This window comes from Protobothrops mucrosquamatus, unplaced genomic scaffold, assembly GCF_001527695.2.
Source record: "Protobothrops mucrosquamatus isolate PMUCROS unplaced genomic scaffold, P.Mucros_1.0 scaffold3060, whole genome shotgun sequence".
Classification (NCBI taxonomy): domain Eukaryota; kingdom Metazoa; phylum Chordata; class Lepidosauria; order Squamata; family Viperidae; genus Protobothrops; species Protobothrops mucrosquamatus.
The window spans coordinates 105,800-120,271 of record NW_015389071.1 but is presented as its reverse complement, the minus strand read 5'-3'; the positions used below and the strand labels follow the sequence as shown (position 1 = coordinate 120,271).

Below are 14,472 nucleotides of genomic sequence, written 5' to 3'. Positions count from 1 at the left end.
AACTTAGTTTTTTGTTCACATAGAAAAAAATGGAGAAACATGGCAATAAACAAAACTTATACAACAAAATTCATATAGTTAGAAGAAAACAATAGAATAGGGAGGACCAGAGATCTATTCAAGAAAATTGGACATATTGTTGAGTCTGTTGAGTCTAAAAGGTTGACCACTGTAGTACAATACCTGTTCATACAAGATATATGGCTTTTTATGTAAGACTCATACTGGGAAGGAGATTCCATGACTCAGCTGGTTCTCTCTTCCAGTCCCTGAGAAATCACTGAATGGGACTGAATGGGGCACATGAGGTGTTTCTCCTTCCTGACCCTTTTAGTACTAATAAAGAATATTTATAAGTAGGGTTAAAATTAGAGGTCCTTGGTACTCTCTGAGCTTGGTGGTTTTTGTGCAGATTTTTATTACTCAGACTAGGTAATATCAACACTAGTGAGCAGTGGAGTTTACTGTCAGTTTATATTCTAGTTTCTTGCCCCTGTCAGTGTTGGTGGGAGTGATCTTAGAGGTTGTTTGGTTGGGCTGTTTACTGTTGGCTTCTTTGGCAATTTCCTGATTGGGGTATTACTGTCCGAAATGGTATAGGGTTTCCTGCCTGAGCAAGGGGTTGGACTAGATGACCTCCAAGATCCCTTCAAACTTTATCATTATTATTATTATTATTATTATTATTATTATTATTATTATTATTATTATTATTATTATTATTATTATTATTATTATTATTATTATATGAAGGGAACGTTTCATGCAAAGATGGGCATGATAAAGGACCAAAATGGCAGGGACCTAACAGAGGCAGAAGAGATTAAGAAGAGGTGGCAAAACTACACAGAAGAACTATACAAGAATGAGCTTAATGTCCCAGACAACCACGATGGGGTGGCCACTGACCTCAAGCCAGACATTCTAGAATGTGGCCTTAGGAAATCTGAGCAACAACAAAATTAGTGGAAATGACAGTATTCCAGCTGAGCTATTCAAAACGATGCAGTAAAAGTGCTACACTCAATTTGCCAGCAAATTTGGAAAACTCAACAGTGGCCACAGGATTGAAAAAAGTAAGTTTATATTCCAATTCCAAAGAAAGGCAATGCCAAAGAATGTTCAAACTATCGCACCCTTGCACTCATTTCACATGCAAGAAACGTTATGCTTAAAATCCTACAAGCTAGACTCCAGCAGTATGTGGATCGAGAACTACCAGAAGTACAGGTAGGATTTTGAAGAGGCAGAGGAACTAGAGATCAAATTGCCAAAATACGCTGGATCATGGAGAAAGCTAGGGAGTTCCAGAAAAACATTTACTTCTGCTTCATTGACTATGCTAAAGCCTTTGATTGTGTGGATCACAACAAATTGTGGCAAGTTCTTAAAGAGATCGAAGTACCAGACCATCTTATTTGTCTCTTGAGAAACCTATATGTGGGTCAAGAAGCAACCGTGAGAACTGGACACGGAACCACTGATTGGTTCAAAATTGGGAAAGGAGTCCAGCAAGGCTGTATACTGTCGCCCTGCCTATTTAACTTATATGCAGAGCACATCATGAGAAAGGCAGGGCTAGATGAATCAAAAGTTGGAATTAAGATTGCCGGGAGAAATATCAACAACCTAAGATATGCAGATGATACCACTCTAATGGCAGAAAGTGAAGAGGAACTAAAGAGCCTCTTGATGTGGGTGAAGATGGAGAGTGCAAAAGTTGGCTTGAAACTCAACATTAAGAAAACCAAGATCATGGCATCCAGCCCTCTCAATTCCTGGCAAATAGATGGGGAAGAAATGGAGGTAGTGACAGATTTTATTTTACTGGGCTCCAAGATCGCCACAGATGGGAACTGCAGCCAAGAAATTAAAAGACGTTTGCTCCTGGGGAGGAAAGCTATGGCAAATCTAGACAGCATACTAAAAAGAAGAAGACATCACCCTGCCAATAAAAGTGTGTATAGTCAAGGCCATAGTTTTCCCAGTTGCAATGTATGGCTATGAAAGTTGGACCATAAGAAAGGCTGAGCGCCAAAGAATTGAGGCCTTTGAACTATGGTGCTGGAGAAGACTTCTGCGAGTCCCTTGGACTGCAAGGTGTTCAAACTGGTCAGTCCTAGAAGAGATCAACTTGAACTGCTCTTTAGAAGGCCAGATCCTGAAGTTGAAACTTAAATACTTTGGCCACCTAATGAGAAGGAAGGACTCCCTGGAGAAGAGCCTAATGCTGGGAAAGACTGAGGGCAAGAGAAGAAGGGGACGACAGAGAATGAGGTGGCTGGATGGAAGCAGTAGACGTGAGCTTAAATGGACTCCAGAAGATGGTAGAAGACAGGAAGACCTGGAGGAACATTATCCATGGGATCACGATGGGTTGGACATGACTTCGCAACTAACAATAACAAAGCAGAGTTAGGATCCTGGTAATATGAGAGAATCCTAAGACTGTTTGCTCACGAAGTTCATTTTATTCAGAAAGAGCAACTCATTCTTAAGTCTGTTTAGGATCTCTACCTTCAATGTTCTGAAAATGTGAACTTGTAGCAAAAGACACTAAGTAGTTTTTGGATTGAAGTTGCTTGTAAGTAAATAAATGCAGACAGCAAATGGATGCATAAGTTTTGATCTTCTCCTGTGCTGTAGCTTCTGGGCTTTAAAGTTTCCTTCTAAATGTATTTGTGTATGTTCTGGAGTCTTGGTGGGCACACATACATTCAGAAAAGTTAGAGGAATCCTGAGATGGTACCCTCAACTTAAAATTGGTCACTTAGTCACCAGTTTTAGCCACCTAGTGCTAATAATAATTGGATTCACATTCAGTTTCTTGGTGAACTAACAATAAACAAAGTATTCTCTCTTCTTCAGGATTTTAGCCCAATAATTTTTTGGGTTGCAGTTACAATGGCCCATGAGATTATTATTATTATTATTATTATTATTATTATTNCCTGCAAGCTGGAATAACCAAGTCTTGAGGGCGCGGCGGAAGGAAGGGAGATCAGGGATGACCCTGATCTCTGGGGGCAGTTCATTCCAGAGGGTGGGAGCTCCCACAGAGAAGGCCCTCCCCCTTGGGGTCGCCAGCCGGCACTGTCTGGCCGACAGCACCCTGAGGAGACCCACTCTATGGGAGCGTACAGGTCGATGGGAGGTAATCTGCGGCAGGAGGCGGTCTCGAAGGTATCCGGGTCCGATGCCATGGAGGTCATACTCTGGGCATTCATCATGACAAAGGTTCCTGTTCTTGCGGTGGTTACGCATGTATTATGTCTCCTGTGATAAGGTAAGGATTGAGGAAAGCTTTTAATGACTTTCCAATCAATTAATTGTTAAATTAAATATGCTGAGAACGTACAAAAATGAAATGGCCAGGGAATTACAAAAAAGGAAGGTTTTGGTCATTTGTGTGTCACTTTACCACGTGTGGTTAAAATGTCTCATATTTAAAAAGGTAGAAATGTTCTCAACAATTGAATAGCCATCCTTCAGTAGCTTCCTCCAAAAAACCAGAGTTTAAAGAAACAGCGTAGGAAGGATAGCCAAAGAAACCAAATATTAATATCTTTGATGTGTAAAAGAGGAAACCAAGTTAGACATTAAAGACTTTCCTAAAGTGGGAAGCAGAATGGGGAGAAAAATTATTCTGAACAAGGCAACAGCAGGAAGAAAAGGATAAATTAGCATCCTTGGGGTTTTCCTGCCTCGCTCTTTCATCAAGGTAGAATATGTTACATCTCTGTCATATATTGCAGTCTTCTGAAATCAGCAGGTAGCAACGTACAGGAAGTCATTGACTTACAACCATTTGTTTAGCAACCGTTCGAAGTTACACTGGCCCTGAGAACAGTGACTTACGACCGGTCCTCGCAATTACAGCCATCACAGCCTCCCTTCAGTCACAGAATCGTGTATTTATGACGCTTGCAGCATCCTTCATTCCTGGGATCCTCATTTGGGACTTTCCCAGCTGTCTTCCCATATGCAAAGCCAATGGAGCAAGCTGGGTCCCTTAATGACTGTGTGATTCACTTAACAAAGTGGGAAAACTGGTTGTAAAACTCAGCACAACTCACTTAACAACTGGCTTGCTGGACAATGGAAATTCTGGTTTCAGTTGTGACAGCAAGTCAAGGACTACCAATATTTTCTTCCGGGTGCAAGTTTAGCCCTTACTTCATCAAGAAGGAAAAAGGAAGCAAAATCATCTCAGCAATTGTCTGTTGCAAAACTCCCCATAACTTTTGTGTAAGCGTTTTGTGTAGGCTCAGTGAGCATCCCAGCTGTTGATCAATTTCTGGTTTCTTCGGCTAAAGCCCGAGGACTTCTTTGCCTCCCATTTCATGCAATGGCAAGGAGGGCAGGAAGTATGGAGAATGCCACGTAGCCTTTCCTGTCCTTCCTGAAGTATTCCTGGGCATCATAATTATTTTTTAATACTTCTAGACACTTCATGATGTTTTGTACGGAAGACTTTGCTTAGAAAACAATTTTGCTCAATTAACCCCACCAAAGGGGTCTGGTGCAACTTTGACCTTGGAAGAAGACCATCTTGTCTATTTAATGGCCACTAGCAGATTCTCTTTGCGTTCTTGTTTCCACCCCCTGCAATGATTATATTCCTAATGATTTGAATTAACATTAGGAAGATGTTTTGCTGGGCTTAGGATTGCCATCTTTCCATCTGTTTAAGTATTCAGCTTCAGAGCTCAGTGGCATGTTGCTGATATTATCACCATTTTAACAAAACAAATGAACAACAAATACTTTAAGGCAAATAGAGAGTTAGCATACTTAGCTCTCTATTCATTGTTATAAAAAGTACAATCCCTCCAAATGAAGAAAAGAAAAACTGGATCAAAATTCCACTGTTTTTCCTTTAATTATATTATTACCCTTCCACAGAGAGGCTGACTAAAAATGAAAATAAAAGGCAGCTCACTCAAACACAAGATGCAGCTCAATCAACTAATATCACATGGAGTTCTCATTACAAATGTATTTTGTTAAAAAAGAAAGGAAAGTTAGTGGAATTAAAACTGAGGGAGCATAATCTGGGACTAAGATCAAGGACTACAAAGGGTTCTCTTATCTATTTTGTTAGCTTTAGAGGGAAACAAATCACTGCATTTCTTCATTAGCCATTCCTTTTCCTTATATGTTTTTGCAATGAATTCTGTTCCTAGTCCAAATATGGATGATGTCATGGTCTTATTTTGGTTCATCTCTACAGCCATCAACCTTCCAAACTGTTCAGCGATTGTAGTAAGGATGATTATCAGAAGTTTCTTACTAATTATAACCCACAATGCATTCTCAATGCACCCTTAATGGATCAGGAGTCACTTCCCCTTGATTTTTATACAATATAGAACCTGAAACAAATTTTGGTTAGTTCAGAAGTTGCTGTCTTACTCCATTGATCATCTCTTGCTTTGACTTTCAGGTCTGCAGCAACAGGCAGTGTGTTGATGTGACTACAGCCTACTTATCAACCTTTGACTTCTCTCAGATTTGATCTTGGAGATCCTTCTTCCAAAAGGTTCAACTTCCCTCAAGTCCAAAGAGACCCATCTGTCTTTATCCTACTAGTAAACTACCCTTGGCTTCCAGATGGCATCCAAATTCCGCAATATTTCTTCTCCATATTTAATCTATTTATCTTTTGCTGTAATCAAATCTTTTTCCCACCACAAAGCTCCATGGGCATGTACAACACCAAGAGCTTATTTGCTGTCAAGAAAAAAAATTGCCAATTGCAAAGCACATTTAATGCAACAAGTTCTGCCTTTAGAGCTGGTGTATTCGAAGTCAATGCTTTCTCTCCCAAAATTTCACACTGGCTTTCTATGATGTAACTGCTTTCATCAATAAACTAACTATTCTCATTCTGCATTTTGTAAAGACTCATCTTTCAAATCTGGTTTGCTGGAGTAAACCGCATCAAGAACTTGCATGCAATCCTGAGGTAAACCATCAGGAGAATTATCTACTGGCATTAAAGGAACTTATTCATAGTTATCCAGAAAATTCAAAAGATAGTATTTTGTCTCAGAAGGAGCCCCTAACAATAAATAAATCCACATATTGCAACACAGTTCCAAAGGTGCTTTTCAAAAGGCAGGTGGACCTTTTTGTTTCTTTTCCTTGAAAATCTTTCACTTCTCATCCAAATGAAGAACTGAAGAAACTTCTTGGATAAGAAGCAAAACATTTTCCTTTAAAAAAAAAAACACATTTGTTTTCATTTGTCAACACGAATAAAATAAAAAGAGAGAAACAGAATAATGAACCTCCAACAGTAACAATGAAGCAAAAGAAAAAATAAAGAATTTTTTTTATGTGTACAAAAAAGAAAAGGAGGGGGACCTAAATGTTGAATATATCTAATATTGCAGGATTCAATCTGGGTCCGTCATCAGGACCAGAAGTTTTGTCTTCCAAGCTTCCAGTCTCATGCTCAGAGCCCCTCTCTGTGTCCAGCACGAGTCCGAAAGGTCAGGAAACAAAAACTGGTCCTGGTGACTGACCCAGATTGGATCCTGCAACATTATCCGGGATATGTATGTTCTCCTTCATTCATATCTGACATGGAACAAAAAGAGCCCACCCACCCCCACCCCGGCTGGATGCTGAAACACTGAAAAAACCATTAGGTTCTCCTTCTCTTACGTAATGGGTCTACAAATAGTTATAAGCTTTCCCATCCTCATTTGACAAAACTACTATATTAAACAAACAAACATTCCAGAGGAGAGAATCCATCTATTATTGTCTTCAACAGGTAGAAAGTCCACCAATGACTTCCAGGCTCTTATAAACCTTCTAGTCCATTGTCTGATCAAAGCAGTTGGTTTTGCCATCTTTGCTAGTTCAGACAATTTCAAGATCCATTCTTCCACAGTCAGCACAGGGCTTAGCAAGTACAATCCTCACAGCAGTCATCATATACAGTGATAATGTCCCAAATTGTTTTTTCAATTGGTTTGTCCCTAATACCTAAAGAAACCTTCAGTTTTAATATCTCTATCTTAAATATTCAGAAAAAAACAACAACAACCAAGAAAGTCCAGTGGCCTTTTGAACAGAACCTTTGGGCCAGCCCTGACCTGGAAGATTGAGAATCTCCACAGACAGTGAGGACCATTAATGGGTGGGATGTCTTGACCCCAGAAGTTGTGGCTGCTCCATCACTGGAGCTTTTCAAGGCATTTGTTTATCCAGAATGATATAAGATCTCCTGCCTTGGTCAGAGGGTTGGACTAGAAGATCTCCAAGGTCCCTTCCAGACCTATGATTCTATGACAGTTCTAAATGCTGACTGCTAGTAAAGATTCTCTGGATTCAAAAAGGTGGACATTCCCCAACTGCAGATTCCTACTGTGCATGAGTCTTAACACATTGAAGATATTTGTTTTCTATCTGCATATATTCATGAGGGCCTTGTGACCCCAGAAGCTCTTCAGCTGTGAATCAGAGATGAACAGCGCCCCCTAGAGTCAGACACAACTGGCAGGAGAAACATTTACCTTTTTTTAATGTATAGGTAACTTTATTTGATAGTTCTTCATCTCACATTTGGCCAGAAGATTTTGGGTACAATACAACTAAATGAAGCTCACCAGTTATGTGGATTTTGCCAATGGAAAGACAGTACACTTTGCATTTCTATTGCCAGATGTTCTGATGACAGGCAGGATAAGCTCCAAGAAAATAGGAAGGAGTGGCATTTCCAGTATCCAGTATCCTTTGAATCAGAAACAGTAATTTATTTGTGGGAAAGACCTTGGGAGACTGGGCAAAGAGAGGGAACAGTCACACAAGAGACAACATGGCCCCACAGCTGCTTAGTAGATGGAGCAAGAGACTTATCAGGGATCCTCCCAAGTTTCTGTAAAGGAAACAATGGAGATTTCTCCTTTCAGAGACTAGAGTTGGTTTTCCAGAGTCTCATCCCTCCACTTCTACTCCTATTCTGCAGTGGAAAAAGCTCCTCAAATAGAGCCACTAAAAATTACTCACTTTGGCCCTGGTTCTCTTAGTACCCAAGTATTCAATTCAAAAATATATGTTTGTATTTTCCTGCAGTTCCAGATTTCACAGCCACCTGTGAAAACCCATTTAACCACTCTGATGGATCAGCTTACCTCCCAGAGTTGTCAGTACTATATCTGACCAGATCAGCTCACCAGTTATGTGGATTTTGTCAATGTAAAGAGAGTAAACTTTGCATTTCTGTTGCCAGATGTATTTTAACACACATTGTTCTGATGACAGGCAGGATAAGATTGAAGAAAATAGGAAGGAGTGGCATTTCCTGTATCTAGTATCCTTTGAATCAGAAACAGTAATGGTATGCAGCAAAGACCTTGGGACTACAAAGATACCAAAAATACCAATAAGCAAAGCATCTTTTACATAAATAGAGAGCAAATATCATTCACTTGCAGGATTCATGATATTACCTAGTTTGGTAATGAAATGTCTGCAAGACAAAAGGACCCCACAGTATTCATGAGCAACAGTTGCTTAAAAACAGCAGTAGTATCAGCACTGTAAAACAATTGCTTTACAGTAGCAAAGCCTGCATCCTAAAAAAATAACCTTAATAACACTAATAACAACCGATTGCCAAAAGATTAAGCATAATAATTCTTTGACAGTTGTTTTTCCTTGTGTCTTGCCAGCATCTGATTGAAAGTAACAGACAAAATGAGATTAAAGAAGATTAAAAGGAGATCAGTGCCAAGGAGAATGTAGAAAGGAACCATTTAATTCCCTGATCTATTTCTTTATTTCTTTGTTTTCTCTGCTTGTTTTGATTTTATCTTCCAAAGCTCTAAAGAGTCATATGGGGCTTATGCAACATTAGGACTAGTGGCAGTCAAGGATGCACACATTTCACCTGCCAATATGAAAGAGAGAAGGCTTTGTGGCCACCATCTTGGCACTTTTTTTATTAACCCTCCCTGCAGATGCCCATAGCTGCAGTCAAAACTCGTGAAAAATCAATGGATATTGTTAGTGGTGGTTCTAATTGGGGGAGAGATTCATTAGCAAAATGAATAACAAATGGAGTCAAAAGAGCCAGTTTGGTGTAGTGGTTAAGATGCTGGTCAACTGATTAACTTTGGACTTCTTTCTCAGCTCAACTGATCTTATAGGGTTCTTGTTGGGGAAAATAGGACTAGGAAAGAATATTAGGTTTGTGCACGACCTTGACTTATTTATAAAAAAACAATAAAATATAAATAAAATCCAGAAATGAACAACAAAACATTTGGCCATGTATTATATAGATATAGGAGAATAACAGACAAAGCTGGAAGGTGGAGTTAAATGTGACATCAGTTTGGAATCATCCCATTGCCACAAGAGACCCAGTTCCAGCCCTCCATGAATTGCATTGACCCTTATCTCTTATCTAAGCACTGGCCATTAGTTAACTAAATTCTGCTGTATAGTAGCAAGCATAAACCCTTGTGCCTTGTGCCCTTTTTTATGCCTCCATGAGTCTACTAGCGTTAGATTGCCCATCATTTCAAAGAATGTCTTTGGCAATTTACCCTGGGAGGGTTTGATCCCCTAAATAGATGTTCTATCCCAAAGTGGCGAAGTCACACCATTACAATCACCCACATAAGCCAATTTTCATATGAAAAAGGCGAGAATTGGCCCATAAGATACTCAAAGAAATTGCTTTTTCCCTCATTTGGCACATAAAGACCAATCACTATTGATTTTGTTCCATTAAATTCAATTTCCACCGTTACAAATCTACCATATTAATCTGATCAAAGTAGCCTAGGTTTAAATTGGCATTTTATATATAAAACCACTCCATTAATCTTTTTTAGCCCAGCAGACATAAAATCCTCCCCATTTCTTTTATTTGTTAAATATTTCTGGACTTGTTTTTAATATGTGTTTCTTGAAGACAGATTATATGAGCATTAAATTTTCTCAAATAGTGAAATACTTTTTTAGGCTCAGATGGGGTTTTCGAGAAGAGATTGGACAGCCATTTGTCTCTATAGGGTTTCCTGCCCTGGGCAGAGCTTGGAAGAGAAGACCTCCAAGGTCTCTTCCAACCCCATTGTTCTATGTTCTATGATTGCTCTTGGTTATCTGCAACTGACAATAGGTCTGTAATTATATTATGGGAGTTGCACACTGTGGGTAGTGCTGATATTCAGAGGTCTCCAGGGACAGGTCCTGGTTCCAAAGACTTAAATCTGGCCCTTCTTTCTTTGATGCCTACTTTCCAAGAAAAATAAGACTTTAATCCCAGTGCAACAATGCTATAAGTATATTTGAAATGGCTGCTGCCAGTTATGGGATATTGTGACTTGGCAAGGATCCACTTCTCAAGTACAGTAAACTTTATCCTCTTTGCAAACAATTTATTGACAGCTCATAAATGACAAATGAAACCTTGTTCTCCTTCCTTTTCTATTGATGTTGTGATTCAGGAGGGCTTTTAGCCTGCAAAGTCTGTGCCCACACAAATATTTTCAGTTTTTCTTGCCTTGTAAAGAGGTTTCGATCAACTGATGAGTGGGGTGAAATGGATATTAATTTCCTGGAGAAAATACTTCACTAAGATTCCCTGCCTAACTTTTTTTTTTAAGTTTAATATGCAAGCATGCTTTGAATCATCTGCAAATCTATTGAGGTCCATCCTAGATTTTCCAATTGAATTTTAACATTAACATTAACATTTATTTTACTTTGGTATCTTTTTCAAGGGCCAATGTGATATAAATTTAAATGTTGCATTGGACTCATGATAGTCATGTTTAGGTCTCCAGTTACCATGCATCTCACTGGGTGACTTTGGACAATTACATTTCTTAGCCCAGACTAACTCCCAAGATTGGTGCTGTGAGGATTGAATGAGAAGTGATGTCACTTGAGCTCCATGGAAGAAATGAGGGAGATGAATGTCAGAGAATAAAATAGATTCTTGAATACAGCTCTTATGCAGCAATTTTTTTAAATTACATTGATTAGTTTTCTCTTTATATTTCTTCTATTTGACCAAGATAATATAATTTCATTTAGTTCCTAATAACTCCTAGATTATGACAATAGATAATAAGAGACAAGCAAATACAACACAAATATCACAGGTAAATAGGATAAAAATGAAAAATATAATTGTTCTAAAATATCTAAAAAGGATTAAAGTAAATATGGCATTCTGTACAAATTATAGGACAGTACTTGGCTATGGTCAAGGAAACATAAGCAGATTGATCTAATAATAACAACATCTTGAAATAAACCAAATCAGAATGACCAGATTATTTAATAAAGAATAGAGATAATTCTTGGCAAGCACCTGCATAAGAGGACAACATATCCCATCAATTTAATAGTTCCTCTACCACATGGACAGAAGGGGATTTTTTGGTATCCTCCTTCAAGAATTCCTGTTGGGAGGGCATTGAATTGTCCTAGGGATAAGGTCCTTCTGAATTTTGGGATACTTGTGTGACTGAGATATCTGACTGGTTGGAGAAGATGTGCAGAGTAGCTCAAGAAGGGATTTCTCAGAATTTATTTATTTAGAAAATGTATATGGGTGCCCACTCATTCTCCACGAGTGGAGCTGGAGATTCTGCTTACAGCTCTAAATCAATGGCCCACTGTTTGAGATCAGCTGCCAATGCCTGTTCATGGCCCATCATGGTGATGGCTGGCCAAGAAGCTGATAAAGTTGCAATTTGGGATGTATTACATGGCTCCAGGAGCACTAAAAGCTGTCAATCACAATTAAAGCAGCCTGTCAAGCACATATAATCAAGAGCATTTGTTGCACTCAAAACAGAGAAGAATTTATGATTGCTACCTCTAATACAAGGACCTCAAGAGGTTTACCTCTTAATATAACTGAAAAGAACAAACAGATCATTGAGATGTACCGAAGCTTCTTCTTCTAAAGAACAGCATGCATGATAGAGAATGGGAATCCAAGAGGCAACTTCGACTTAGACAAGAACTGCTGCATCAGCAAAGAGGGCTGAAGCTGAAAAATGGGCAATAAGTCCAGATGCTATTAAATTAAATCCTAGATATTTTGACCAAACTGCTTAGGGCTGTTGAGAGATGCCCAGTTGATTAGCAATATCTGGACGTCTGAAGGACAATTAGTAAAGATAAGGCAAAAGATTCTGAAAGAAAAATCCTTAGGCATAGAGTACATATACCTGTACATACATTCACCTAGTTGAATAAAATGCAGGTAGAAAAAAATATTGACTAAGCTAGTGAATTCTTGAGCAAAAGTTGCTATGTAGGTTTTCTTTTCATACTGGAGGTAGAAGAAAAAATGAATAATTGTGATTTTACCTAATGAGCGAGCATGTGGAGGAAGAAACAGATGGGGAATCCTAACGTGTTGCACTGCCCAGAATGTGGAAGAAGAGATGGAGAAAAAAAAAACCACCTTGGACTTAGCTAAAGAAAAAAATTGAAAGCAAATTTAGATAAGGGAATGTGTTAGATATACAGTAAGTGTCAGGAATCTGTTTTTCAGACTGTTGTGTTGAACAACTAAAATAATTCACAAAGAAACTTTCTTATAGTCATTGACCAACTCATACAAAGGAAAAAGACAAATTCTAGTTCTAGCAAATAAAACTTTGATAAAACTAAATAAATGGTGCAGTCCAAATACAGCATATTTTATAAATAATACAGCAAACATAGCCACATTCAGAGACAGGAAAACTCAGATCAGACAATAATAATTTAGATAGAATTAATCTGAATCACCTGGAAATGAAGAACAATTATCCTAGGGGAGAAATATGAGATGATCTAGAAGTTTCCTTGTCTACTGATGTGAGTGATGATCTCTCCTTCAGAAGTAAAATATAGAGCTACAGGGAGACAAATTAATGGAGGAGAGTGAGGTTGTATTTTTTAATCTCTTCATTCTTTGATCACCTTAAAACAGAACCATGTTCTCACTTCAAAAAAGCTCATTGGGTAACTCATTTTTAAGGTGATTGAAAGAGAAGTATTTAGAGATTTTAGATCAGACTCAGCATCAAACTGAGATCAGAAAAGCATTAAAAGTAGGTATACATTTGCTGAAGAAAGCATACATTGTAATACTCAGAGCTTTTTTTGTTATAGAACGCCCAGAATGGAGTTCCGGCACCTTTTTTGGATGGAACCATGTAGGGTAGGCAAGGCGGGTTGTATGACATGTGTGAGTTCCGGCACCTTTTTTTTTTTTTTTTTTTTTTTTTACAAAAAAAGCACAGGTAATACTGGTTTATCATTTATCCTCCCCTCAAACAGAAAGACTAAATTTAGCATAAGATGTGGCTTGAGTGCTACTTTTATAGCTCTTCCCTTAACAGGCTTTGCAATTTTAATTGGTCTGGAGTTATTTCAAGAGAGGAGCGCTGGTGATGTTAAGGGCAGAAGTTCTGAAAGACAGCAAGATGGCCACCGAAGAGACTTTCAAAGGCTCCCATACCTCCTTGTTTCTAAATGAAGAGATGGTTCTTTTGCCCTTGTCCTCTTGGAATGAAGGTGCTCTTTCTACTGTGGGCTTTCTTTCCCCCAAGATTGCTAAACAGACTAATCAAAAGTAGATTTTCCTCTTTTCCTTTTCCTTCACCAAAGATTTCTGCTTTGCCTTTAACAGGATGGTGGGTAGTGCCCCTTTTTCCGCACTTGTCTTTGTTGAGACCTGGAGGAGGTAAAAGGAGAGATTATAGTGGGAAAGTGGGTCCTCTTAAGACAATTCAAATGATTCACTCTGCTCTGTGATTCATCTCAGAGTTCCCCTTCAAATGGCCTTTATAGGATAACAGGGATCATGGAGATCTTCTAGTCCAGCCCTCTGCTCAAACAGGAGATCCTATACCATTCCAGACAAAGGGTTGTCCAATTTCTTCTGAAAAACTTCCCATCTTGGAGCACCCACAAGTTCTGAAAGCAAGCCATCCCACTGATTAATTGTCCTCAATCTGAATGCATATTACTGCAGCTGACATTTGTATCAACATATAAATCCCGTTTCAGAAAATGGAGTTGTTGTTGAAGGAGTTGTATGAAGAGAGTTCTTGCGTTCTCTCCAAAGTGAGAATCTATTATGGCACGGAGGGTTTTTTTTCCCCCTGTAGTGAAATCAGGGATCCCTTAGGCAAATGCATTGAATGGATTCAGTCAATGCTAGCAATATTGAAAGGATTCTGGATTGCTCCCAAAGTGCCTCTTACTCACAAAATACTGTAAAAACCAACTCTTGGCATTTAAGACCCCATGCACCAGAGGCCCCAAATTCAGTTGTATTAACAGGTGAGCCAGGGAAAGGTCTGCTGTGACCAATTAATCGCCTCCTTTGGGCTTTTGCTTTGGAGATGCCTTGAATGAACCCTCGCAGCTGTCATTTTTGGAGTAACATGCGCTAAGCCAGCTGGAAAACTGCCCTCCAGTAGTATTGTTACA

General features: G+C 38.9%; 1 protein-coding gene across 1 annotated transcript in view; it reads left to right on the top strand.

The window, feature by feature from the left end:
* Positions 1–5,740, top strand: part of LOC107296983 (zinc metalloproteinase/disintegrin-like) — a 22,385-nt gene extending 16,645 nt beyond the window's left edge. Inside the window, exons 7-8 of the mRNA XM_015826337.1 lie at positions 3,208–3,286; positions 5,234–5,740. Of these exons, the coding sequence (XP_015681823.1) occupies positions 3,208–3,286; positions 5,234–5,372 (218 nt within the window). The 3' untranslated portion in view covers positions 5,373–5,740. The remainder of the gene's footprint in view (positions 1–3,207; positions 3,287–5,233) is intronic.
* Positions 5,741–14,472: the final 8,732 nt, after the last annotated feature.